Source organism: Diceros bicornis, chromosome 2 (genome assembly GCF_020826845.1).
Source record: "Diceros bicornis minor isolate mBicDic1 chromosome 2, mDicBic1.mat.cur, whole genome shotgun sequence".
NCBI classification, from domain to species: Eukaryota; Metazoa; Chordata; class Mammalia; order Perissodactyla; family Rhinocerotidae; genus Diceros; species Diceros bicornis.
Window position 1 is genome coordinate 87,249,512 of NC_080741.1, and position 27,160 is coordinate 87,276,671.

At 43.2% G+C, this 27,160-nt stretch overlaps 1 protein-coding gene across 1 annotated transcript in view; it reads right to left on the reverse strand.

The window, feature by feature from the left end:
* Positions 1-3,685: 3,685 nt before the first annotated feature.
* The window catches only part of RBSN (rabenosyn, RAB effector), a 31,854-nt gene continuing 8,379 nt past the window's right edge, over positions 3,686-27,160 (reverse strand). The window contains exons 4-12 of the mRNA XM_058565841.1: positions 25,769-25,869; positions 24,804-24,849; positions 24,532-24,693; positions 22,367-22,608; positions 21,005-21,075; positions 11,104-11,190; positions 10,067-10,169; positions 8,805-8,909; positions 3,686-7,609 (exon numbers count right to left, since the gene is read on the reverse strand). Coding sequence (XP_058421824.1) covers positions 6,473-7,609; positions 8,805-8,909; positions 10,067-10,169; positions 11,104-11,190; positions 21,005-21,075; positions 22,367-22,608; positions 24,532-24,693; positions 24,804-24,849; positions 25,769-25,869 — 2,054 coding nt within the window. The 3' untranslated portion in view covers positions 3,686-6,472. The remainder of the gene's footprint in view (positions 7,610-8,804; positions 8,910-10,066; positions 10,170-11,103; positions 11,191-21,004; positions 21,076-22,366; positions 22,609-24,531; positions 24,694-24,803; positions 24,850-25,768; positions 25,870-27,160) is intronic.

Below are 27,160 nucleotides of genomic sequence, written 5' to 3' on the forward strand. Positions count from 1 at the left end.
TAATTTTGGAAAGTTCTTGGCCATTATTACTTCAAATATTTCTTCTTCATTCTCTTTTTTTCTCCTTCTGGTGAATATCCCAATTACATATATTTTACAGTTTTTGAAATTGTGCCATAGCTCTTGGATGTTTTTTTTTTGCCCTTTGCACTTCAGTAGGCAAGTTTCTATCAACCTATCTCCAAGCTCATTCTTTCCTCGGCTGTATCGTTTACTGACGAGCCCATCAAGGCATTCTTTGTTACAGTGTTTTTGATTTTTAGCATTTCTTTTTTGACTATTTCTTAGAGGTTCCTTATCTCTGCTTACGTTACCCATCTGTTCTCAAATATTATTTAGTTTTACCATTAGACTCCTTAACATATTAATCAGTGTATTTAAATTTCCTGTCTGATAATTCCAACATTTGTGTCACATCTGAGTCTGGTTATATGCTTGCTTTGTCGCATCAGACTGTTTTTTTCTTGCCTTTTAGCATGCTTATAATTTTTTTGTTGAAGGTCAGACAATATTCAGCTGTGTTGGATAATAGGAACTGAGGTAAAAAAGCCTCTAGTATGAGGATTTATGTTAATCTGGCTAGGAGTTGAGCTGTGTTACAAGTTTGCTGTAGCTGTAGGTGCCAGAGGCTTCAAATTCCTTTACTATCTTTGTTTTGTTCTCTTCTCCTGACTTTGAGCTTCCCTAGATACTACTTCTCAGAGAGTCTGTGTTTTGTAGCTCTCTCATCTGTAATCCACTGTTATTATACTGGAGCCCTGTTAGTGGTGGTATGGTGTGGGAGAGAGGAAGCATTCTATAATCTTATGATGAAATTTCAGTATTGTAGTGGGCCTGTGTCCCTGGGCTGTGACTTTCACAAGTGTTTCTTAATCGCCTTCTGTGATATTGTCATATAATAAGAAATATATATTTGGTCTTTGTTCCCGGCTGTTGGCCAGAGCTCCTAAAACCCTTGTAATTTCCTTAATAAAATAGGAGCATCTTTTTTCATATCTTGTTTTTGTCCCCATTCCTGAAATAGCTCTGGATAAAGGTGAAAAGAGCATCCTTTATTATTCATAACAAGCCCCTTTCAACCACACCAGAGTTTATGTATGGGAATTAGGTGAGCTTTTGGAAAGCCCCTGGGGGGGGGCGGGGGGGGGGAGGCTGGGTGGGTTGCCAGGGCAACCATGTGATTACAGGGTTGGAACTTTCAGCTCCACTCCTCCCAGCCTCTGAGGAGGTGAGAGGGGTTGGAGGTTAATTACTAATAGCCAATGGTTTAATCAATCATGCCTACGTAATGAAGCCTCCATTAAAAAAACCCTACCTGAAGGGGTTGGGAGAGCTTCCGGGTTGGTGAGTACATCAAGGAGCTGGGAGAGTGATGTGCCCAGAGAGGGCATGGAAGCTCTGCCCCCCTTCCCCCATACCTTGCCCTATACATCTTTTCCATCTGGCTGTTCCTAAATTGTATTCTTTCACAATAAACCAATAATCCAGTAAGTAAGCTGTTTTCCTGAGTTCTGTGAGCCCTTATAGCAAACTATCAATCCTGAGGAGGTTATGAGAACCCTCAATTTATAGCCAGTCAGTCAGAAGTACCAGAGGCCCACTCTTGTGATTGGCATCTGAAGAGGGGGCAGTCTTGTGGGATTGAGCCCTTAATGTGTGGGATCTGACGCTAACTCCAGGTAGATAGTGTCAGAATTGAACTGAATTATTGGACACAGCTGGTGTTGAAGAACTGGTTGGTGTGGGGAAAAAATCCACCCATTTAGTGTCACAAGTGAGAAGTGGAGTGTATAGAAAAACACGAGTTTTCTTTTATACCCCTCCCACACACACACACTTAGATGAGACAGAAAGGCTAAAGGGGGCTGGAGTAGGAGAAATGGCCTTCTCCCACGTGACACTAGACTCTGGTAAGGTCTTTTCCCCTGGGAAATAGGCCTCTGTTACATAGAATGCTCTGAGTTTATTTTACAAAGATTACTCTTCCCCTTCCCCTGCCAGAGCCACCAGGGAATCTTTCTCAGCTCTGAGCTGTGAAAACCACGTGAGGTTCCTGGAGCTAAAACCCATGCAAGTGTAGGATCTTCTTTAGGCTGTGGCCCCCAGCAGTTGCTCACTCTCCTGCTAGTCCACACTCAGCTTCCAGGAATTCATCAAGCGTTCCTACCAGCTACGGCTCCAGTGGCTTCTGCTCCGGGTAAGCAGATCTCAGTTGTGATTCTCAGGAATCATCTCTCCAGATTTCAAGGTGGCACTTTGCTCTGCAAACTCAGTTCTCTGATGGGTTCAAGACAATTCATTGATTTTAAGTTTTTCCAGCTTTTTCTTGTTGTAAGGACAGAAGTGACAACTTCCAAACTCTTTGCAGGCCTGAGCTAAAACCAGAAGTCCTTTCTGAAGTCTTTTTTAATTTTTTATTTATTTATTTTTTTCCCCCAAAGCCCCAGTAGATAGTTGTATGTCATAGCTGCACATCCTTCTAGTTGCTGTATGTGGGACGCGGCCTCAGCATGGCCGGAGAAGCGGTGCGTCGGTGCACACCTGGGATCCGGACCCGGGCCGCCAGCAGCGGAGCATGCGCACTTAACCGCTAAGCCATGGGGCCAGCCCTGAAGTCTTTTTTAAAACTGTTCTAGGCTACTGAAGAGTTTTAGGCAGAAGAGCTTTTGATCTTGACGTCCACAGGAGGCACTGCCTAAGGATGAAATATCCCATCCCATGTTAGAAACAAGTGTGTCCATATACGAAGCAGGCCAAGGCAGCGTGGGTTTTGGAGTCAGACAGATCTGGGCTGGAATCCCAGTGGTGTAACCCTAAGCCTGCTTAACCTCACACCACATGCATTTTTTCATCTGTAAACTGGGGTTGTTGGAAGGATTAAATGAGGTAATCCATGTATATATAATACTTGGCATTCTGTCTGGTCCACGGTGAGCACTAAATAGTACTATCTCCTCCTGGTTTACTAATCTACATAGGTCCTGGAGAAGTCTCAGTTTCAAAGGCCCAAGTGATGTCAATATCAGATACTCACTAAGCAGCTCCCAGCCTCTTCCCCCACTGTCCATTCCTGCCACCTCTGGGCCAGACATAATGCTTGAGCATTCCCACTGTGCCTGACCCAGATCAAACCTCCTTGCTACTTAGGGCAAAGTGAGTCAGGCAGACTGGGCTTTAAACCCTCATTCCACCACCCACTGGCTGTGTGACCCCAGCCAGGCTAACCTCTCTTATTCTGTTTCTTCAAGTCTCAGATGAATACCTAAGTAACTACACCTTACAGGTCTGCTGGTAGAGCTACATGAGGAATGTGTGAAAATGCAGCACAGTGCCTGGCACTAAGGGCAGCCATAAGGTTCCTCATCCTCTCTGGGCCTCAGTTTCTTCCAGTGTGAAATGGGCGTGACAGGATTGTAAAGGGCTTTACACTATGTTGTGTAAAATGGTTCATTTAATCGAGACTGCAGGAATAACTGGGGATAAGAACAGAACAGGAACCCACATTTATCCTGTTAAGAGCCCAGTGACCTTGATTCTGTCTTGAAGGCCTTAACCAGACAGGTAAACACAGGAGCTAGAGCTTCTTCTGATACTCAGATGGTCATTAAGAAAGAAGGGGAGGGATGTTATCTGGTGATTCTCACTTGCAACATGCATGCACATACACACACACACACCCAACCACTAACATCTGTTATTTTATTTTTTTAAAAAGTTCCAATACAAGGCCCCAGAGTAGTGCATGCAAATCAGTGACCCTCAAACTGTCCATCATTGTCAGATGACCAGCACAACCTGCTACCACAGTCTGTGACCTGGTAAAGAGACCAGCTTCTCACTTCAAGGCCCCTCACCTAACTATGCCAATGTTCAACCTACCACATGGCTCACGATGACTCAGGTACATTTTAGTATCTGAATAGCAAAGACACACTGAGCTGCAAGTATAACGAGTAAGTGTCCTAGTGTATTAGACAGGGAAAAATACAAACAAGGCATAAAAGGGAAAAGCCGACTTCATTTGATGCCTGAATCCCCAAAGTCTCTTCCATATATGATCTACATCTAGGGAGATCGGCCAACACCGTAGCAAGAACATGCCCATTTTCTGAGGAGATAGAGTTGTTTGCCTTGAAGGACTGCAGGCAGGGTGAAATATTCACATGAGGTAAGAACTTGAAGTTGTGGTTGCAGTTCATAGGCCATCTTTTCCCTGATGTTAACCCATCTCTGTAAATCCAACTTTGTGCCTGTGTGAATTCTGGGAAATGGTACCACTGAAGGGTAGAGAATTCTAACTCCTGTCATGTCTATGATTATAGGAGACTATAGCCATGGAATAATTCAATCACATCAAAGGGTTTTAGTTTGGTTTAGTATATTCAGTGATTTTTTTTTAGTTTTAAAAAATGTTTCTTATATGTGTGGTTCTCAATGCTCTTAGTTCCTTCAGATTGCTACCTGTGGTTGATATCAGGGAAAGGGTATGTTTAGTAAACTAGTCTTAATTGAAACCACTAGCTAATTAAAAGAGATATATTCTCATAAGAAAAGTAATTATGATGGAAAGCAGCATTTAGCTTCTGGAACTATCTGCTTTTTGGTGCAGAGAGCTTCCTCCTCTTCAGTCAGAGAGAAATGACAGACTGAGCAGGTAGGAGCATGCACCATCCATGAAACCCTCCAGAATAACAGCATGAAGGGCATGGACCTCAAGGGAGAAAAGACACCTGTACCAGGCAACATTTTAGATGCTGGGGTGCCAACTTCCAAAAACCCCCCAGGACAATCAGCAAGGTTAGTAACTGGCTGACGTTAGTAGCCCACTCACATTCCTTTGTGAACAGAACCCAAATGTAAAGGGTCTTCCATATACCCTCCACCCACTCCCCATTCCCACGCCCCTATACAGGCCCTTTTCATTCAGCCCAAAGATCCAGCGGGTGATAAAGAAATGTGAATAGTGTCAACACAAATATAGATTATTTTTACAACACAATGTTTTTCAGACATTCCCAAGATCAAGATGCATCTTCCCAGAACGGAACACAATGAATTTTGGCTCTCACACCAGGAACCAATGTGAGTATGACCCAGAGTTAGTTAAGGGGTATAAAGTGACTAGTGGCCAGTTATTGTTCATTAATTAACAAGCATAATTGCAGGAACTCTATCCAAAGCTGAGCACACTTGGGTATCATGTCAGACATCAGTTAAGGGTTATGTTCCTGTAAACCAAAGCACCAGAGCTAAATTAACAATTTCCCTTTTTGCCCTTAATTGGGGAAGAGTTCAAGTACTGCAGTGCTATCAGAATAATCCTGGGTTGTGCCTCTTCAAACATTTCAGTTTCTTAACACTAAACCTTGGTAAGAAAATATCTCACTAGTGCCCCTGTCCTGACAGGATGAACCAAAAAGGAAGAAGGCTGATCAACTGGCCTTGGCAATTATTTTACCTTCTGACTCAGGGAAGCGTCCACTCTCCTGACAATGTTCCATAAAAGGTTCCTGATCACCAATTCCTAAATTATAAACTGGGCCCTTTGAAAAAGCTCAGGTTAGAGTAATTTTCCAAAACTCTAGAGGGAGGTTTCTCTGGGGACAGACAATTGTTCCAGCAGTCATTCAGTTCCAACAGAGCAACATTTGTGTAGAGACTCTTCTCCCAAATAATAACTAACCTCTATCAACCAAAAAGTTAACCACTCCTATTTTCTAAAAACCTCATGATCAGACTCAGAGATACCCCTGCACTGGGAGTTTAACTTCCTGAAAGAGATAAACAAGAACTTAAACTGAGAGGGCAACAGACCCTGGCGAAACCTCATCCCTGTCACCCACTCTTAAAAAAAGAGGTGCTGGGCTCTCCTGGGTCTAAACTACTGCCTTCATAGCAATACCTCCCCGTTCCATTGCACAGGAGGGATGTGCCCAGCAGGGCAGAGCAAGTGCCAGGTGAAAGGAACCCATAGCCTAATGGGGACAGACTTCTGCCAGAGCAGAGCAAAGTTTAAAGGAATCCATCTCGTCTGTCCTGGCTAAAGGAAGGGCCCTACATACGGCTGCCCTACAATACTGCAAAATGACCAAAGACTATGCAGGAGCAAATGGACCCACAAGGTGCATGGCAGCCACTTCTGCCCTGGGTGCAAAAGAACAGCATTTAGTTATATCTTGGTAGTGAAATTTAAAGTCCCTTCTAAAGGGAAAATCCAATTACAAAAAAAAAAAAAAAACAGGAAAAACAGCAAATGAATGCTGATTCTTCCTGTTCTAGTTCCCATTTTATTATTCAACTGTAGTGGAAAAACCTCCAAGTGCACAGCACAGAATAGCAGATTCCCTCACCTAACCTGTGTGCATCTTAATTCTCATCCTTCCTCCTTCCCCATCAATCCCACCAACCCTCTCTTCTGCTCCACTGCCTCCTGCCAGGCCCTGGGCCCAAAGGTGCCCTTCCCACCCCCTTGTCAGTCAGTGCCCCCCTTCTGTTTGGCCAGGGTGCGCTTCAGCTCCCTTAGGTTCTCCGTCAGCACCTCCACCTCATCCAGGCGGCCGCACTGCTTGGCATCAAAGATGTACGCCTTGATGTTATCGATCTGCTGGAGGAGGAGCTCCTCCTCTATGGGCTCCTCGCTCTCCGGCCCACTGTCACTGTCCATCTCGAAGGGGTTGGTACAGGTGGCTTCCTCGAAGGGGTTGCCAGGAACAGGAGGGCTTGAGGGCCTCTGGTAGGGATGCTCATCTTCCTCTTCGAAGGGGTTGGGTGCTGGGCTATCTGGGTTAGTGAAGGGATTGCCCACTGCCTCCTCTTCCTCAAAAGGATTGTACTCTTTGAGGATGTGGGCTGAAGGGCCAAAGGAAGGCTCTGCAGCAAGAGGGCTGGTAGTGCCCTCTGCTGTGGGGCTGGAGAGGTCTTCCTCATCAAAGAGATTTAGGGAGGGCACCTCATTTTGCTGTGACATGGTGCTCTGGGGGAAGAATTCCTGGCCAAGGGCTTGGGGCCCAGACCACACGCTGATGGGCTCAAGAGCTGAGCTGGGTGAAGGGGACTTGGGAGCTGCACTACTCTGAGCTGGGGAAGAGCCTAGATCCAAAACATGAGCAAAGTGGGTGCGAGGCTCTCTGCCGGGCTCCAGATGAAAAGATCTGATTTCTCGGAAGTCCAGGGACCGAGTCCGTGTGTGCAGGGATGCCGCCTGGAACTGCTCCCGTTCTCGTTCCCACTCACGTTCACGGAGCATCTGCAGCTGTTCTCGCTGCAGATCCTCCTCCTCAGCCTGCTTCCGGGACAGCTCGATGGCCTTCTCTGTCTGCTGCTGGTCATACTCATCTTGCAATTGCCGCAGGTTCTCCTGCAGTGTGCGCACTTCATCAGTCCGGCCCGCAGCCTTGGCCTGCCTGATAAATGATGTGATGTTGTGGATCTGCTGGAGGAGGGGGTCTGAGTCTTCACCCTGCCCCTGACTTCCTGACAGGGGGAGCCAGCCCTCAGCCTTTCTCAAGGGGGCAGGGCCCCCTCGAAGGGACACTACCTCCCCATTGGCTGCACGAGATGCCAGGTCACTCCGCCTTTCCTCAAGCCTTCGCTGGGCTTCCAGGGCAGCCTGGGGAGACACCAAAGCCAAAGAGGAGAAACAAAGTCACCAGGCCAACAGTGGCCACTTCATCAGCTGCCCTCTGTGGTCCTGCTCTCCCTGTGCCGGTGAGGCTCCGATTGCCCACCTCAGGACTAAGACAGCCAACTGCTAAAATCAAGTTATGGGGGGCCAGCCTGGTGGCGCAAGCGGTTAAGTGGGCACGTTCCACTGTGGCGGCCCGGGGTGCACCGGTTCGGATCCCGGGCATGCACCGATGCGCCGCTTGGCAAGCCATGCTGTGGCAGCATCCCATATAAAGTGGAAGAAGATGAGGCACGGATGTTAGCCCAAGGCCAGTCTTCCTCAGCAAAAAAAGAGGAGGATTGGCAGATGTTAGCACAGGGCTGATCTTCCTCACAAAAAAAAAAATAAATAAATAAATAAAATCAAGTTGTGCATTTTTTTTTTTCAAGAGGAGAGAAGGAACAACTCTGATTTTCAAAAATAAAATAATGACAAGCCAGCCCTGATAGCCTAGTGGTTAAAGTTCTGAGCCCTCCACTTTGGCAGCCCTGATTCGATTCCCAGGTACTGACCACTCGTCTGTCAGTAGCCATGCTGTGGCAGCGGCTCACATAGAAGAACTAGAAGGACCTACAACTAGAATATACAACCATGTACTGGGGATTTGGGAGGAAAAAAAAAGAGAGGAAGATTGGCAATAGATGTTAGCTCAGGGCGAATCTTTCTCAGCAAATTCATTAATTAATTAATAATAATAAGTTAAGGGATAAGATTTTCTCAATCTTAGATTCACTGACTGTATACTTGTCTTATACCTCTGAGGTCTATTACCAGTCATCTTCACTAGAATCTCACACTATTAAATACACATTATTTTCTGTTTAATATTGCATATTCCAAAGTGTTCTACAAAGAACTCCCTAGAGTCCGGGTCCTTTGCAACTTGTACTAGACTGGACAGGAGAAAATCAGCAGAACCTCTGAAAGAAAAATTGGACCTGGGGAGAAAAACAAACAATTGTCCTGATGTTGACAGATGAGAGTGAAGCCAAAACAGAAGAAAAATGCAAATCAGAGAGCCTGAAAGGTTCTGATTTCCTACAACCTCACTGGACCTCTTATGAGCCTGTGGAGGCCCCTGTGCTCAAGAGAGCCACAAGGAAGAAGCCAGCCACCAGCATCCCTGTGCTTCACTCACCTGTCTCTCTAGGATCCTCTTCCTCTCCATCTCCTGCTTCCTCTTCTTTTTCAGTTCTTCAAACTGTTCTTTGGTTGGCAGTGACATCAAACCAAGCAACTTTTCCTGTAGGAAGTCACAGACAATTTTACACTTAAACTCTTCCAGGAAAAAAATGAACCTTAAAAGCCCTATGGTGAGAGTCCGCTTAAGCTAAGCCACTCCACCCTCGGGCAGTCACATTAATTAACAGTAATAGGAAAGAACCTAACCCTTAAATCGGGCCAAAGAGTCAAGTTCCAAATGGGCTGCCTTTTACTTATGAATGATCAACACCAGATATCCTAGTTATTCACTTTCTCAACGAGGCCTTTCCCTGCCCACTCTATCTAAATTGGTGAGCCTCCATCTGAACCCCCCTTTTCTCTGCTTTACATTTCTCCACAGCATGTTTCACCATCTTATAAGATATGTATTTTGGTTTTTCCTGTCTATGCCCCTTTAGAATATAAGCTTTATTAGAACAGGAATGTTTGTCTTTTTTGCTCATAGCAGTACATCCAGCACCTAGAACACTGCCTGGTACACAGTAGACCTTGCCAAATGACTGTGGAATAGTCACTAACCAAAAGGAGGAAGAGCCTAATTCTCTGCAATATGGTGTTGGGAAACTAACCCAGTAGGACTCTATCTATCAGATCTCTTTGTCAGGGAGCCCCAAAGGTGGTTAACTGTGACTCTCAAAAGGGGCTTTCTGAGGTAGAAACAACTCAGATCTAACCACCTAGGTTAGTCTGCCCTTGAACAATCAGCTGTTTAGTCCCAACCAATGGCCCAGGAATAGTCCCTTAGGAGCTTATCCCCAAAGAAGAAATGCTATGTACAAGTATGTCTATCAGGCAGTACTCATAACAGCAAAAAATGAGAATCTATCAAATGCCCAATGAAAGGGGAAAAAAGTGCTTATGATATAAAATTCAGTGATAAAAAGAGAAGACATAAATTTGAAAATATGCACTAATTATAACTACAAATGCAAATGGAAAAAAAAAGAAGAAAATATACCAGAATGATGCATGATTGTACTGGGGACACAGGATTAAAAGTAGTTCTCCTTTTCTTTGAAATCCAGGTTTTTCTCTAAATATGGCATAATGCATTTATAATCTTAAAAAATAATAAATGTACAAATAGAAAATAAGCCATTGGCACGGTTTGCCTTCTAAGCAGTAGAAGAGCAGGGTAGTAAGTGTGATGTTTATGCCACCCCACAATGGCTTTACCTGCACAAAAAGTGTAGCTGAGTATCTGATCATCCTCTGCAGCCGCAAGGTGTTTGGATGTGGTGGAGGGTCCTGGTTCAAGCCTAAGGTTAAGATCTTCTTACTGAATTGGAACAAACACATCACTGTAACGGGAGCTGCCAGACTCAGAAACAAGGCTGAGAAGTCTCCAAGCTGCCAGGCTTGCATGCCGGGAAGATTTGTGAAGGAGACAGGTTAGAGACTCCACTGAAGTGTCCTTGAAGGCAAAGCCTGTTTCTTACCCTTTGGCTGTACCCAAGGCCCCTAACATAGCACAGAATGCATGACAAACACTCAGCCATTGAGGGACCAACCACACATGGAGGGCCAGCTTCATGGATGATTGACCTGTGCAGCCACACAGGGTCTGGTGCTTAGAAGGGCCCTGTGCTTGGTCTAATATTCTGCTGTTACTATCTTAAAATTCTTAATAATTTTGAACAAAGGACTTGCATTTTCATTTTGTACCAGGCCCTGCAAATTATGTAGCCAGTCCTGCATATACAGATGGACTAGGATTCCTCATTTCAGTTCTCTGAGTCACTGTACTTCCTACACCTCAGAGGGCTGATTTAACCCCAATGGCCAGCCCACGGTTAAAAAGCAGCTGTTGACTTGAAGAAAGAATCTAGGTTGCTATCTTGGCTCTACCACTTTTGCTAGCTATGGTGCATTTTCTCACCTATAAAATGGGGATGTTAATCCCTAGCTCACAGGGTAACTTTGGTAGAATAAATGAGCTACTCTATGTGGAGATATCCAGTGGCTGGCATACAGCTGGTGTTACTAATTGGTTCCTATTCCTTTAATAATAATGAACATTAGAAATCCTTAACCAGAAGTTACTGAGATGAGCTGAGTGCCAGATCTGGCTCTTTCCTCAGCCTTCTCCTCACACATACCCACTGTCACCAGGACTCTTGGTAAGCTCACGTCTGCTAGCCACCCACAACCTCATTAAAACAGCACCTCCTCCACTCAAGGCAGCAGGTAGGACATCACCTGAGAAACCTTACCTTAAAGCATCTATTAGCTCATATACTTTCTGCACTTCCACTCGGAGGTCACTAGCATGTTCCAGACTGTAGGTTGTCTCCCCGGCACTAAGGAGAAATCACAGAGATGTCTGATCTAAGTTTCATTGCGCTGACTGGAGACTGTAGTACACAAGAATTCTAAAGGTTTAAGGCCTCACAAAGGGAGACACAGTTGGTTCTCTCAAAGTGGCATTTCAGACTCTTGTATATAATGCAGTGCTCATTCCTTTTCAAAATATAAGTGCTAATCAGCTGGAAGCCACTTTTCAATTTGCAGAGACCATAGGGACAGGTTCACACCTAGGCCTCTAAGGACTCACTCTTAAGTTTATTGCCAAAATAAATGCAACAGAATCTGCTTTGGCCTACTTTCCCTAAACAATCTCACTATGTATAGTAAGATGTATGAAGCGGCTTACTAAATGAGTTGGTTACACCACAGCAGAGCAAAAAGCACTTGGCTTTTCTCACTCAAATACTACCCATGGAGAAAAGGAACAACTGGAAAGACCAAGGAATCCCCAACGGCAAGCGAATTCCAACATGGCATCAGATCAATTGCCCCACACTCCTGAGTCTCATAAACAACCACTCCCTATGTGAGAAAAGCACTTTGACTCCAAATCAAAAAGGGAGGAGAGGTTTTCAGGAGTGACGTCAGTGTCATGGCAGAGTGAGCTTTCCCATAAACTCTTCCCCGGGTAAGATACAACAAAAGGAACAGTCACATACCAACAACAGACTCCTAGACAGCGAAAAGGAAGATCGGAAAGATCCACACTGCCGCACATCTGAGAGTGGAACGTGCTGGGTCCCCGGAGGAAGTGGCGAGAGGTAAGGAGAACTGCTCTCCCTCCCCATCAGATCAGTGATCCCGGTCTGCAAGGCTCCCAGAGAGGGGGGAGGGGCAGCCCTCTGCGGGGAAACCGTAGCTCTTCGGGCTCTCTCAGCCAGCGGGAAACTCCCACACAGAGGACTCAGAACTGCTCCAGGGATACCATCAACATCTGAGCACCCCAGGAGAGTGGATAACGAGGGGCAAGTGAGAAGCCCCCTATGCCAGGGACCCAGCGGGCAAAAGAGAGAGCCCCTCCGCCCCCACAAGCCAGACACTGCAGCTCAGCTGACCAGACCAGACCAAGTGGCCAGCCGATCACAGCGAGCAGCTGGGGCAGAGCGCAGGGGGCTCAGATTACACAGCCCTTAACCCCCACACAGTGTCGGTGGGTGGAAATTGCAACCAGGTATTTCCAGGATGAGGAAAAACAAAGCAAACACAGGAACCACAATGCAAAGGTACATGAAATCACCAGACCAGAAGGAAAATGACAAGCACCCAGAAACCAACCCTGAAGACACAGAAATCCATAACCTAAATGACAGAGATTTCAAAATAGCTATCATAAAAAAACTCAACGCAATACAAGATAACACAAACAATTCAATGAGATTAGGAGTTTCTTCACAAAAGAGATTGAAATCATAAAGAAAAACCAGTCAGTACTGATGGAGATGAAGAACACAATGGAGGAGATAAAGGAGAATCTGGAATCTTTAAAGAACACAGCTGACAATATGGAGGAAAGAATTAGCATTATAGAGAATAGAAATACAGATATGCTCCAGATGGAAGAGGAGAGAGAACTAAGACTAAAAAGACATGAAGAAAGTCTCCGAAAAATATCTGACTCTATTAGGAAATGTAACATAAGAATCATAGGTATTCCTGAGGGAGAAGAGAGGCAAAGAGGAACAGAGACCCTATACAAGGAAATAATAGCTGAGAACTTCCCAAATCTGGGGAAGGAGCAGGAAATACCAGTAAGTGAAGCCAATAAGTACCCTAAATACGTCAAGAGGCAAAGGCCGACTCCACAACATGTAGTGGTAAGGCTGGCTAAAGTCAATGACAAAGAAACAATATTAAGGGCAGCAAGACAAAAACAAAAAATGACGTACAAAGGAACTCCCATCAGGCTCTCAGCGGATTTCTCAACAGAAACTTTACAGGCTAGGAGAGACTGGAATGATATATTCAAAATACTGAAAGACAAAAACTTTCAGCCAAGAATACTCTAGCCAGCAAAAATATCCTTCAAATGTGATGGAGAAATATTAACTTTCCCAGATAAACAAAAGCTAAGGGAGTTCATGGCCACGAGATCCCCACTACAAGAAATACTCAAGAAGGCCCTCAGGCCTGAAAAAAAGAGAAGAAAAGGAATACAAAGCTTGGAGGAAGGAGAAAAATAGGTAGACAAAATCAGAAAAATAGTAGATCTTTACCGGAATAAGTTAGCAACCACTTGAATACCAAAATCAAAGATGAAAGGAAGGAATTCACCAAAAATAAATATAACCTCATCACTGTAAACACACACCGACAACACATGATAGAATAAGGTATAATAAGAACGACTTAGAAGGGGAAGAAGAAAGTGATTGAATTGACTTAGTATAAGCAAATAAGAAGCCATCAGATAATGGACTATCTCATATGCAAGATTTTTTATACAAACCTCAAGGTAACCACTAAACAAATAATCAAAACAAAATCACATATGATAAATAAAGAGAAAACAAGAAGAGTCATAAGACAGAACAACCAAACTGAATTGGCAGTCCAAAACAAATGGGACAAGAAACAAAGGAAATGCAAAAGAACTGGAAAATAAGTGACAAAACAGCAACATTAAGCCCTCATATATCGATAATTACCCTAAATGTAAATGGATTGAACTCTCCAATCAAAAGATACTGAGTGGCAGGATGGATTAAAAAGCAAAACCCAACAATATGCTGCCTCCAGGAAACACATCTCAGCTCTAAAGAAAAGCACAGGCTCAGAGTGAAGGGATGGAAGACAATACTCCAAGCTAATGGCAAACAAAAGAAAGCAGGTGTTGCCATACTCCTATCAGACAAAATAGACTTTAAGATAAAACAGGCTAAGAGAGACAAAGAAGGGAAATATATAATGATAAAAGGGACACTCCACCAAGAAGACATATCACTTATAAATATATATGCACCCAACATAGGAGCACCAAAGTACATTAAGCAACATTAACAAACCTAAAAGGAGACATTAACAACAACACAGTAATAGTAGGGGATCTTAATACCCTACTTACATCAATGGATAGATCATCCAGACAAAAAGTCAGTAAAGAAATAGTAGACTTAAATGAAAAACTGGATGAGATGGACCTAGTAGACATATACAGAGCACTCCACCCAAAAACAGCTGACTACACATTCTTCTCAAGCACGCATGGAACATTCTCAAGGACAGACCATATGTTGGGAAACAAAGCAAGCCTCAATAAATTTAAGAAGACTGAAATCATAACAAGCATCTTTTCAGACCATAATGCTATGAAACTGGAAATATACCATGAAAAAAAAACTGGGAAAGTGACAAAACTGTGGAGATTAAACAACATGCTACTGAACAACCAATGGATCACTGATGAAATTAAAGGAGAAATCAAAAACTATCTGGAAACAAATGAAAATGAAAATATGCCATACCAAATCATATGGGATGCAGCAAAAGCGGTCCTGATAGGGAAACTCATAGCAATACAGGCCCATCTTAACAAACAAGAAAAAGCCCAAATAAGCAACCTTAAATTACACCTAACAGAACTAGAAAAAGAAGAACAAACAAAGCCCAAAGTGGGCAGAAGGAGAGAAATAATAAAAATCAGAGCAGAAATAAATGAAATTGAGACCAAAGAAGTAGAAAGGATTAATGAAACAAAGAGTTGGTTCTTTGAGAAGATAAAAACAAAATTGACAAACCTTTAGCCAGACTTACTAAGAAAAAAAGAGAAAAGGCTCAAGTAAATAAAATTAGAAATGAAAGAGGAGAAATTACAATGGCTACCACGGAAATACAAAGGATTATAAGAGAATACTATGAGAAATTATATGCCAACAAATTGGACAATCTAGAAGAAATGGATAAATTCTTAGACTCATACAACCTCCCAAAACTGCACCAAGAAGAAATGGAGAATCTGAATAGACCAATCACAAGTAAAGAGATTGAAATAGTATAATCAAAAACCTCCCAAAAAATAAAAGTCTAGGACCAGATGGCTTCTCCGGTGAATTTTACCAAACATTCAAAGAAGATTTAATACCCATCCTTCTCAAACTATTCCAAAAAATACAGGACGATGGAACACTTCCTAAATCATTCTAGGAGGCCAACGTCACCCTGATACCAAAGCCAGACAAAGACAATACAAAGAAGGAAAATTACAAGCCAATATCGCTGATGAACATAGATGCAAAACTTCTCAACAAAATATTGGCAAACTGAATACAGCAATACATTAAAAAGATCATACACCATGATCAAGTGGGATTTATACCAGGGACACAGGGATGGTTCAACATCTGCAAATCAATCAACATGACACACACATCAACAAAGCAAAGAATAAAAACCACAGGGTCATCTCAATAGATGCAGAGAAGGCATTTGACAAGATACAACATCCATTTATGATAAAAACTCTCAACAAAATGGGTATAGAAGGAAAGTAACTCAGCATAATAAAGGCTATTTATGACAAACCCACAGCCAACATCATACTCAACGGGGAAAGACTGAAAGCCATTCCTCTGAAAACAGGAACGAGGCAGGGCTGCCCACTCTCACCACTCCTGTTCAACATAGTACTGGAGGTCTTGGCCAGAGCAATTAGGCAAGAAAATGGAATAAAAGGAATCCAAATAGGCAACGAAGAAGTGAAACTCTCACTATTTGCAGATGACATGATTTTATATATAGAAAACCCTAAACACTCCATTGGAGAACTATTAGAAATAATCAACAACTACAGCCAAGTCGCAGGGTACAAAATGAATCTACAAAAATCAGTTGCATTTCTGTATGATAATAACAAACTAACAGAAAGAGAGCTCAAAACATAATACCATTTACAATGGCATCAAAAAGAATAAAATATCTAAGAATAAATCTTACCAAAGAGGTAAAAGACCTATACAATGAGAACTACGAGACATTATTGAAAGAAATCGATGATGACATAAAGGAATGGAAAGACATCCCATGCACATGGATTGGAAGAATAAACATAGTTAAAATGTCTATATTACCTAAAGCAATCTACAGATTCAATGCAATCCCAATCAGAATCCCAATGACATTCTTCACAGAAATAGAAAAAAGAATACTAAAATTCATATGGGGCAACAAAAGACCCCGCATAGCTAAAGCAATCCTAAGAAAAAAGAACAAAGCTGGAGGCATCACAATCCCTGACTTCAAAACATACTACAATGCAATAGTAATCAAAACAGCATTGTACTGGTACAAAAACAGACACACAGATCAATGGAACAGAATTGAAAGCCCAGAAATAAAACCTCATATCTATGGGCAGCTAGTCTTTGACAAAGGAGCTCAGGACATACAGTGGAGAGAGGAAAGTCTCTTCAATAAATGGAGCTGGGAAAACTGGACAGCCACATGCAAAAGAATGAAAGTAGACCATCTTCTTTCACCATACACAAAAATTAACTCAAAATGGATCAAAGACCTGAAGGTGAGACCTGAAACTATAAAACTCATAGAAGAAAATATAGGCAACACACTATTTGACATTGGTCATAAAGGAATCTTTTCAGATGACATGCCTACCCAGACTAGGGAAACTAAAGAAAAAATAAGCAAGTGGGACTTTATCAGATTAAAGAGCTTCTACAAGACAAATGAAACCAGAATCAAGATGAACAGACAACCCACTAGCTGGGAAAAAATATTTGCAAAACATATATCTGACAAGGGGTTAATCTCCATTATATATAAAGAACTCACACAACTGAACAACAAAAAAACAAACAACCTGATCAAAAAATGGGCAGAGGACAGGAACAGACACTTCCCCAAAGAAGATATACAGATGGCCAATAGGCATATGAAAAGATGTTCAACATCACTAATCATCAGGGAAATGCAAATCAAAACAACACTAAGATATCACCTCACATCCGTCAGAATGGCTATAATCACCAAGACAAAAAACAACAAGTGTTGGAGAGGATGTGGAGAAACAGGAACCCTCACACACAGCTGATGGGAATGCAAACTGGTTCAGCCTCTATGGAAAACGGTATGGAGATTCCTCAAAGAATTAAAAATAGAGATGCCCTATGATCCAGCTATCCGACTACTGGGAATCTATCCAACGAACCTGAAATCAACAATCCAAAGAGGCTTATGCACCCCTATGTTCATTGCAGCATTATTCACTAGAGCCAAGAAGTGGAAGCAACCTAAGTGTCCCTCGACTGATGATCAAGAAGATGTGGTATATATATACAATAGAATACTACTCAGCCATAAAAAAAACACAAAATAGTCCCATTTGCAACAACATGAATGGGCCTGGAGGGTATTATGTTAAGTGAAATAAGGCAGAAAGAGAAAGACAAACACTGTATGATCTCACTCATATGTGGAATATAAACTAACACATGGACAGAGAAAACTATATTGTGGTTACCAGGGGCCCATAATGGGGATAGGGGGTGGGCACAAGGTGTGAAGGGATACATATATATATATGGTGATGGACAAACAAAAATGTACAACCCAAAATTTCACAATGTTGTAAACTATTAAAACATCTGTTAAAAAAAAAAAAAGAGGAGAGAGGGAGTAATTCTGCCCAGGGTAGAGCAGCAGACATCAGGGAAGGCCAGAGGTGGCTTAACTGCAGGTTCAGGGAAACAACAGCAGTTATTATGTGATCTCAGAATTGTTCATTTACAAGTCTGTCACCCCCACCAGACTGCTGAATTCCAAGTGCAGTGATTATGGCTTTTCATTTTTATATCCTCAGTAACTGCATGTGGGCCAAACTTAATCAATGTTCACTGAGAAGAGAAACATTTCTGAAGATCTCACAGCTATTAATCCAGCCTCAGCAATGGCCACTCAACTCCCTTTCTGAGGGAGCAGCAATTTAAGTTAAATAAGCAGAAAGGATTGCTGTGTTCACCTATTTTGCCATCTATAAAACAGTTCTAGCTGGAAAAATATTGGTGTCAGCTGTAATCTAAGGATTCAGTAAGGTTGTTTCATTATCTCTCACTGCACAGTTTGCAAAAAGAACATTGGACTAGAATGGAGATTTGGGCCTTGTCTTGGTATCTCCAAGTCATGTGGGAAACAACAAGGTTAGCCCAAATCTGAAATCACTTCTCCTGGTCTCAATCATGTCAACCAACTGTATTTCCCTCAGAGCATCTATCACATCTGGAGTTATCTTGTTCATTATTTGTTCACTTGGTTATGGTCTGTGCTCCCATGAAATTGAAGCCCCCTGAGAGGCAGACACTGTCTTCACTGTACATTACTACAGCCCCAGCACCTAGAATAGTGCTTGGCATGTAACTAGTGCTTGACAAATATCCTTTAAATGAATGAGTGAGGGAGTGAAATGTGCTTAGAGCCCTTTAGAACTGGTCTTTGAAGGAGCAGGAGTTAGACATCTGGAAATGTGCTCAGCAATAATAGCTCCCCAGCTGGCTAGGGAAGTCCATTAACCCACAATTGTGTCTGAGGCACAAAGCAAAAAAACAACAGGACTCAGGGACAGGAGCCGCTTGGGTAACAATGTCATGAGGAAAACGTGGAGCGTCAGCTCAAATTGCCAAGAACACAGCTCTCCTTGCTGGTGTCCAGGTAGAAGGCAGTCCTGCTCTAATTTCAAACCAATGGGCAGGGGTGGGAGGAGGGAGTGCTGATTCCAGTAAGTTCCAGGGAGGAAAGGAGCATGAGACAGGTACGTGCTCCAAGCCAAGGACTCCTCATTTTGGGGAGGTATATATCGGAATCACCTGGGGTGCTTCTTTCAACTTACTCAGAGAGGGCAATATGTTCCACTGATTGAAATTATTGCTCAGTGAACTGCAGGTAGAAGAAAATGTGTCTTTTCCTGTTGTTCTTCAGAACCAGTGCTTTAGGCTAAGGAATAGACTAAGGCTAGACTGGGGTCTAGGAGGTGCAAATATAAGGCGGGAGGGGCCCTAGGGCAGTGGTGGCTGAGAGGGATTGAGAAACAGGGCTTCCTCCTCTTCCTTTGTCTGCCACCAGGGGCTGCAGACATCTAGCTGTTAGAACTGGGGGAGATGGAGCAGGGTCTGTAACGGCTTCCGCACCTCTTTTCTATTCCCTTTCCACCTCTTTTTCCCTGTTGTCTGGGAAACACTGGAGGAAGGAACAGGGAATGGAAGAAGAGGCCCAAAGCAACAGTAGAGGCAGGGAGAGATGCAGGGGAACGGGTGTTTTGCCACAAACCAACTGGGGTTCACCATTCATATTTTCTAAGTCAGACATTTACAGGCTCAAAAGTCAGGAGACTCCTTAAGGACTGCACAAACAAGCAGGCTCCTTTTCTTTGCATATAAGACTTACAATGGAAATTGTGAAGGAAAAGCCAAGCTTACACCCTTTGTTTTTTGGTACCACTATAAAATACTGCCACAGTAAATGTCCAAATAAAAATATAGGGTTGTTCTAAACAAGGCACATCTAATTCTACATGCATCACTATAAAGGTAGCAGGTGGGCAACACAGGCCTAAGACAAACACAGACGATCCTCAAATTGAGAATACTGGATACCATAATTAATTTTTTTCTGCAGGTTGGGAAAAGACAGCTGGGATCTGATTCTAGTAGTAGTACCTCAAATTCTAGCTCACATCACTAACTTTACCTTCAGAAGGAGCAATGCTCTTAAGAAAGGGTAAGCAAATTTTTTTCTGTAAAGGGTCAGACAATAAATATTTTCAGCTTTGCAGGCCAGATAGTCTCTGTTGCCAACTATTCAACTCTGCCACTGTAGTGCAAAAGGAGCTACAGACAGTAACCAAACAAATGGGCATGGCTGTGCTCCAATAAAATTTTATGTATAAAAACAAGCAGCAATAATAAGCGTTAGTGAGGATGTGAAGAAATTGAAACCTTCATACATTGCTGGTGGGAATGTAAAGTGGTACAGTCATTTTGAAAAACAGTCTGTCAATTCCTCAAAAAGTTAAACATAGAGTTATCATATGACCCAGGAACCCCAGTTCTAGGTCTACACCCAAGAGAAATAAAAATAAATGTCCACAAAACAACTTGTACATGAATATTCACAGAAGCATTGTTTATAATAGCCAAAAGTAGAAAACCCAAACATTTATCAACAGACTAATGGATAAACAAAACGTGGTCTATCCATACAATGCACTCATTCAGAAGGATACATGCTACAACATGGATGAATCTTGAAAACACTACATTATGTGAAAGAAGCCAGACACAAAAGATCATTTATTTATGATTCCATTTATACAAAATGTCCAAAATAGGCAAATCCATCAACAGAAAGTAGACTAGTGGTTGCTAGGGAGAGGGGGAATGAGCAGTGACTGCTAATGGGTATGAAGTTTTTTATTAGAATGATGAAAATGTTTTAGAATTAAGACAGTGGCGATGGTTGTACCACGTTGTGAATATATCAAAAACCACTTTAAAAGGGTGAATTTTATGGTGTGTGAATTACATGTTAATTTAAAAAAAGAAACAGATGGCAGCCTATATTTGGCCCACGGGCTGAAGTTTGCCAGCCCTGCTCTAAGCCCTGATACCTCAATGCCACCCTGAAGCATCATCTACCCAGGCATGACTATGAGGCACACTGCCCTTGCTCGCCTCCAGATACAGTCGGTCATAGAAGAAAAAGCATGGCCATAGTTAAGATTTCATTTTCAGCTACTAAAGAACTGACCTAAAATGCCAGACAACAGTCACCACTGAATTAGAAAAACAGAAAGGAAGAGCTTACTTTAATGATGCTGCCATCCTGATGTATTCAGGAGCTTTTTGGTCAACTTTCTCCATGCAAAGTCGTAATTTCTAAGTATAAAAAAGAAGAGGTGAGTGGTTCTCTCAAGATGAAGAAAAGCCTACCCAGAAGTTATGCTACATCAACAGAGACATATTTAAAATGTGCAGTTTTCTACAATGAAAAAATGCAGAACGTGGTGTTTTGTTTTGTTTGTTTTTTTACTGTTATCAATTTCCTAATTTATAGACCTACTTTACAAGCAGAACATGGTACAGGAAAAAAAGAAAATGAGAGTGGAACTTTTGACTGGATGTTTCTGAGAGGAGCAAGGCCTTTCAGGACACAAGCCAATGATTTTACCAAGGCAGAGAAAAGGAATTAGCTGCTACATTCTTTCTCTGCCAGATGATACAAGACACCAGCACAAGGCGTTGCCAGTGCTTACTTCAAAAAAGGAAGGAAAAACACGGTGGCTCTTTACAAAAACCAGTTATCAGGTCATGGACTCCACATAAAGGATGAATAATGGCTACATGTGCAGCTCCGCACATGGTATAATTAACACCATTTCTAGTAGCCTGAGTATTTTAATGGTGATTCCAGAAACACACCCATTACGACCTACAGAACTGCTAACAGTGACCATTCAGCGAGCAGACAAAAATACACTCTTCCTCTGTTCAGAGTTTTGCATGAACTGTGTCCTCTGCCTGGGCTGATCTCCTCCTCCCCATCTCCTACCGCCTCCCTGCCCCACCCCAACCTGGCTAATCCTTCTCAGCTTGCAGGAGCCCAGGCAGTCTCACTCCCAGTCTGACTCCAAATCCCACGTTCTTGCACTGTACTACGTTCCTCTCAAACTGTATGTCTACTAAAGATGTTCTGGGGTCACTGGTGGTAACGAGAGCTGAGGCATTTGAATGGACTTAAAAGGGGAAGCTCTAAGACTGTGGGCAGTTTCTCAAACTTGTAAAGCCTGAAACTCCCAAATGAGTTTCCCAGGACTCTTCTGGCCCACTGTTCACTAGCAGCTCTGGCTTCTGCCCTCTCCCACAGAACCTGTTCACACTGCATGGCAAGCATCCTTCCTCCTCTTGCCCCTGGGCCACCAAAGCCTCCAACCTCCTGCTTTCAAGTGGGCAAGGAAGGGTGAAGAAACAAGTTTGTTGCAACACGCCCAGGATGACTCTGTGACTCACACAGGGCCCTGGCTAGGAAATCATACTATGGCCCTTTAGCAGAAACTAAAAATGATTCAAACAAACAACTTCCCAAAGCATTCTCCAAAATGTGCAGGCATGTAATGAACAGCCAAATCTTCCTCACAAATCAGACTTAAGACTACACATAAGGAGTCACCTCATAGAGCTTCACAATGTCAGGGGTGTGTTCCTTCTCGTCGATCTGCTGCTCTCTCTTGAGCAACGTGTCCTTGCAGTGTGTACAGCAGCGGATCCGGTCGTCATCCTTCTCGTCCAGGACAGAGCTCACACTGCTCATGCTGCTGATGCTGCCCCGGCGGGAGCCATGAATGCTGTTGGGTGACTGGCTGGGGCTGGTGTGGGTGCTCAAGGAATCCTTGCTGGCACTGGTGAGCTTGTCTGTAAAACACAACATAAGACAGGCAGCAGCGAGCCCACAGCCTCCAATCACCCACCACCTATGACAGCAGGGGAGTAAGAGCTGATGGGGGTAAGAGCAGGTGCTGATGGGGGTAAAAGCAGGCTCTGCCTATGAGCAAGAAGCATCCACACCTCTGCCTTCCTGTGGTCAGGCTCTGCAATGGGATGGACTACCACCGCCAGCCAGGAAAGAGCCAGACAGCCTAGGATGGTCTGTCTTTGAGGCTCTGAGGCCCACCACTAACCTGGCCTTACCACCTACACCCCTCCTCCACTTGCTGTGCCTCAGATACAATCCACGTTCTCCCTGGTCTGTCCAGACAGCCTTCCTCCACACCCAAACACCTGACTGCTACCCCTTCCAAAGCTCAGCTCAAATGGCACGTCCTCTAGGGAGCCCTCCCCTATTCCGTGATCTGCCCTTCCGATCAGTTCCTACTGCATTGCCCCTCTTAGAGCACTTTCCACTTTTCTCCCTGTATAACAGTTCTATGTACACCCCAGAGCTGCCCTAGGAATCTGTGACCCTTCAAGGGTAGAAGCTGTGTCTTATGTATACTTGCACCCCTACATATCCAACAGGGCCACCCCCTAGCAGCTGTCCAGTAAATCTTGATTAATTAGTCCAAGAGAAGAAAAGTGAATAGTGTCCCAAAAACATAGCTTCTGAAGTCCCAAGTGAGAGAGAGAGTCAGTCTCGGGGAGAAAGGGAAAGGGAAAGCATCAGGGTGATGAGTGCCCAGTGATGTCAGAGCTGGACAGAGGAAGCATCTGCTTCTCCTCCATGTTGTCCAGATGCCCTGTAGCGAACAGCATGTGTAGAGTGAGCAGAACTCTCCAGGGTTGCAAAACCAACCCAAATATCCCAGAATTGGCCAAAAGCCCATGAGATCATCTTTAGCAACTTTTAACCAGCTGAGATTCAAAGTTCCGGACCATCTGGTTCCACCTACTCTGTAGCCTCATTCCCATAATTCACAAACATGTCCTCCACACTCCCCCAACTGGTCTATTTGCTCAACTACTAACCTTCCCTAGGGCCTTTCCACATTCCACGCCTTCGCTCCTGCTCTTCACTCTACCCAGGATGCCCTCCTGCCCTATCTCTGCAATCCTAGTCATCTTTCAAGGTTCTTCTTGAACGTCACCTCTCAACCCTGAGCATCCATGCTCTCCCTCTCGCCCAGTCTCCACAGCACACAGTACCTCTTCACATTATGACATTACTGTCTGTTCTGTATGACAGTGAGCCATCTGTGACTTTCATCTCAAAGCAAAGGACTCCTCATTTCTGCTCATTTTTCAATACCATTTCCTACAGTCTCCTCTCAAAGCCTCACTTGCCACTTCCAAGCAGAGCTGACAAAGATTTGGTCAGCTCTCCTGGGTGTCTGACACAACTTCTCTCATTGTACATATCTCTTTATAAAGCAATCATTTGTTTGCTAGACTGTATCCCCTATTAGTTGCTGGAACCCTTGGGAGGATGAACACTGCCTTATAGAGCAGAGGTGGGCAAACAACGACCTGCCAGCCAAGTCTAGCCTGTTTTTATATGGCCCTCAAGCTAAGTATGGTTTTTACATTTTTAAAAGGTTGTTTTTAAAAAAAGAAGCAGAAATGTCACAGAGATCATATTCAAATCACAAAGCCTAAAATATTTACTATCTAATCCTTTATGGAAAAAGTTTGCCAACCCCTGTTACAGACCATTGTATCCCTGGCCCCTAGCACAGTGCCTAGCCTGTAGTGGGCTTCATGGAATCAACAAGTGAATGAATGAAGATCCCACAGGCCATTAATTTAAACTAAAAGGTTCAAAAAATCACCCAGTGGTGATTAGCAAACAAGCTAATCTCAAGAGGAGATCAGGGTCCAGGGCCCTGCCTCCACATTACCTACTTGCCAAGGGAAGACTAATGAGCTCCATACACTTCTTGCACATAATAGACCCACAGAGACGGCAGTGGTGGCGGCGGTTACGGATGTTGAACTTATTCCCACAGTCTGGACAGAAAGGGACATCCTGGTCATTGACCCAAGGCACCACGGACTTTTCTATTGCTTTGGGAAGAACAAAACAAAAACCAAACAAAAAAGCAAGTCATTTAAAAAAGAGATATGGTCAGGGAGAAAGATAAACAGAATGAATGTGAGTAAAGTTCTAGAGTTACCTCGGATCTTAGCAGACTCAGTATTCGTTCTGTCAAATGCAGTGAGCTGACAAGGAGAAAACAGTGCCAAAGGGAATTAATCAGGTGAGGTATACACTTTTCACAGGCAAGAGGCATCAAATGGGAATCAGCACATCTGCATTTCTCAAGTCTCATCTGTCATCCCTTGCCCCACAAAGTCACAAAAGCAACGTCACATGGGATACAGTATTAGCTTTGCATCTAGAAGGCACCTCCCTTCCCATGACCCACTTTCAATCTCTTTATTGTAGTTACCCATTTAAGCAATAACAAGGGATAGGCAAGGATGCAGTGAGGGTGGCTAGGGAAAGCATTGGGGAACTCCTGATTCCCCACCATCCTCTGGACCATGAAACTGGCCATGTATTTCTGCCCTATAAAATACACATCAAGAACTGTACCTGTGGTTGCTACCATGCCCACCACACAATCCAGCTTGTACACAAGCATTTCTAGGGTCAAAGTAAAACAGAGTGATCATGGTATTGAAGACGCACTCCCGTACCACAGGACAAGAAAGCCCAATAAACATGTTCCCACACCTGCATGCTGGCCCCGGCTGAGTACTCCTCACAGACCTAGTCCCTAGCTTCTCTGTTTGCCATCAAATGCTATCACAGACTATGCCCCATTGTGTGATTGCCTGGGACACACAAAAAAGGAAAGAATCTGAAGGCAGAAAGGCTTTCCAGCAGCCAAGTGGGCTTCATAGGAAGGAAAGGGAAGCTGGATATGTGGCAAGTCTGTTGACCTGGGCCATTCCTTTCAGTAAAACCAGCCCAGGTTAGAACTGTCCACCATGTCCTCTGCATCTTTCCAGGTGGGGTGTTTCTCTGCCAGCATCAGATATATATGACATATATAACACAAGCTGCAGAAATCTAATTTTTTCCTCCCCAAAAATTTATACTTGCAGAAAAGTGTTTTAAAACAACAAAATTTACCTTCTCTAACCTGATTATTAATTTATTGACTTCAACAACATAGTGGTCAATTCTGGCAGCTCGGTGTTTTTTGAAGTCAGAAAGATGGCTTCTCACAGCACCTAGAAGGAGACAAGGTGGGGAGATAAATGACTTGTCAGTTCTCTGAGGGAGCCTCTCTTTCTTACTGCTTATCCTCAATGAATTTCAAAACCAAGTAAAAAATCTAGAATTTTAGAGCCTTACTAAGAATTCAAAAAATAGGAAAGCAAATGGAAGGAAATTTGCTAAAATGTTAACTACAGTGACTTTGGAGGCCACAAAGTGCAATATGAGAGACCTCAGAGTACAGTGGATAAGAGCTTGGACTCTGGAGCCGACCTGTGCTCAAGTTTCAATTCTGGCACACACTGTGTGACCTTGGGAAAGTTCCTTAACCTCTGTAACTTGGGAGTACTCATCTACAAAATGCGGATAACAATAGTACCTACTCCACAGGGTTGTTATGAGGATTAAATAAGTTAAAATTTATAAAGTGCCTGGCACATGAATTTTTGTTAAATATAAAGGGCAGTAACATTATGGGCAATTTTTTTAATCTTTCATATTTTTCTATACTTCCAAAAGTCAGTACAATACGGTTATTCATCAGAATAAAAACAATCCTTCTCAAAATAACCAAAATATGTAAACGCTAATAGATGCCCTTGGGGGAGCTAGTTAAACTGACACCTTCCTCAGTCCAGCAACCAAGACCCAGGACAAACCTCTCACACAAATGGAAACAAATGGCCTGTTATCTCAGTGTATCTGAAATATCCCCTGCTCAACCTCACCTCTTTCAGAAAACCAACCCTGCCCCTCTCCAGCTCCCAGCACTCAGTTCACTTCCTCCCAAAGATGGCCTGTTCATTTATACACTGTACCATATCTGAGTTTCTCACATGCTACACTCTTAACCATCCATGCCTCTTTTCTTCCCTAACCATACTCTAACAATCTAATTAAATTTTAGTTTTGAATTCTTAGGGGTGACCATAAATATTAACTTCTAAAATTTTCCGTTCACTTGACCTTCCGCAATTTGTGACTTCCTTCAGTTGTTGAGACAGGCAAGTAAATCAGAAAATCACCCTGATAATTTAACACTGGCAATCATGAAATAAGCTATCAAAAAGCTAATAAGAATTCACATGCCTGAAATTTCTCCTTATGTTTCTAATTGGCTTGAATATGTAACTCATAATTATATGCATACAGTAGTATTTTTAAAGCCATTTTCTCCTCCTATGATGAAAATCTTTCCCCTCTCCAATATGGTAGCCACTAGCCACACGTGCAGATGAGCACTTGAAATGTGGGTAGTGCATGGTTGAGGAAGTGACTTTTAATTGATTTAAATTTAAATAGCCA